The sequence below is a fragment of the Trypanosoma equiperdum genome (assembly GCF_001457755.1).
Source record: "Trypanosoma equiperdum strain OVI genome assembly, contig: ctg_1509, whole genome shotgun sequence".
Taxonomy (NCBI): Eukaryota; Euglenozoa; class Kinetoplastea; order Trypanosomatida; family Trypanosomatidae; genus Trypanosoma; species Trypanosoma equiperdum.
In genome coordinates, this window is record NW_027123515.1 from 274 (window position 1) to 1,172 (window position 899).

The window sequence follows — 899 nt, forward strand, 5'->3', positions numbered from 1 at the left end:
TCTCGTATGGCGGCTGCTGCTCTGGCTGCGCCTGACAGTTTCTGGAACCCGGCCTTTTCGATTTTTGTTTTCGTTTCCGAAGTTTCATTAGTTGCCTTCCGCGCAGCTGCGCAGCTGGCCCAGCGCTTTTTGAAATCCTGCACTTCCGCGTCGGTGCTCAGCCCTGATTTTTGCTTTTTTTAGCATCGTCGTCTCCTGGGTCCGCTGTGTTTAACTTCGCCTGCCAGTCGCTTGGCGCGAGTGACATGTTTAGCGCTTGTAATTCGGCTATCTCGGTTGTTCCATCGCCCGGTGCTGGTTGCAGTGGCGGCGGCGACTCCGCGAATGAAATTAGTGTACACAACGCTTCGAAAATGCCGGAGTTCTCATTGGGCCCGACGGCGGCTTGTGCGCCAATTGAAGCTAAGAGGAGTGCGGCAAAACCCGCAGAAAACTTCGTCAAATGCATCGAATACTTTACTAGTTTACGGTAATCTATGACTCGTGAGAGCTAAAGCTAATAGCCGAAACTAGCCAAGATTCCGAGACGGTCGTACCTTCCAAAAAAAAATTAAAAATAATTAGAGTCGGTGCACCTCCTGCTGTAGTGCTTTTAACGGGTATAAGAGTTGACATAGTGCTTGGCGCTTCTAGTTTGATCTCCTCTAATTAAAGCATTCTGAGCACCTTGCTCATCTTGCACTTAACAGAAACAACAGTATCAATAAAAAGTTTTTTTCGGGTCTATCCTATTAGATGCCTTTGCCTTTCCACTAATTTTAATTGCTGCTCCACAATAATCACCACACATAAAGAAAACCTCCATTAATAAACATTTTTTCTGCCGGTGCCATGTTCTGCAATTGCCCTTTGTGGCAAAACAACCCAGGTTCATTCTATGAATAACCGACCCATTGTTC

At 46.7% G+C, this 899-nt stretch overlaps 1 protein-coding gene across 1 annotated transcript; it reads right to left on the reverse strand.

The window, feature by feature from the left end:
* Positions 1-157: 157 nt before the first annotated feature.
* On the reverse strand, positions 158-448 carry TEOVI_000900100 (Trypanosomal VSG domain containing protein, putative; the record flags this gene model as incomplete). The annotated part of the gene is made up of 1 exon (XM_067221852.1): positions 158-448. The coding sequence occupies one exon, from the start codon at positions 446-448 to the stop codon at positions 158-160; it is 291 nt and encodes a 96-aa protein (XP_067077953.1).
* Positions 449-899: the final 451 nt, after the last annotated feature.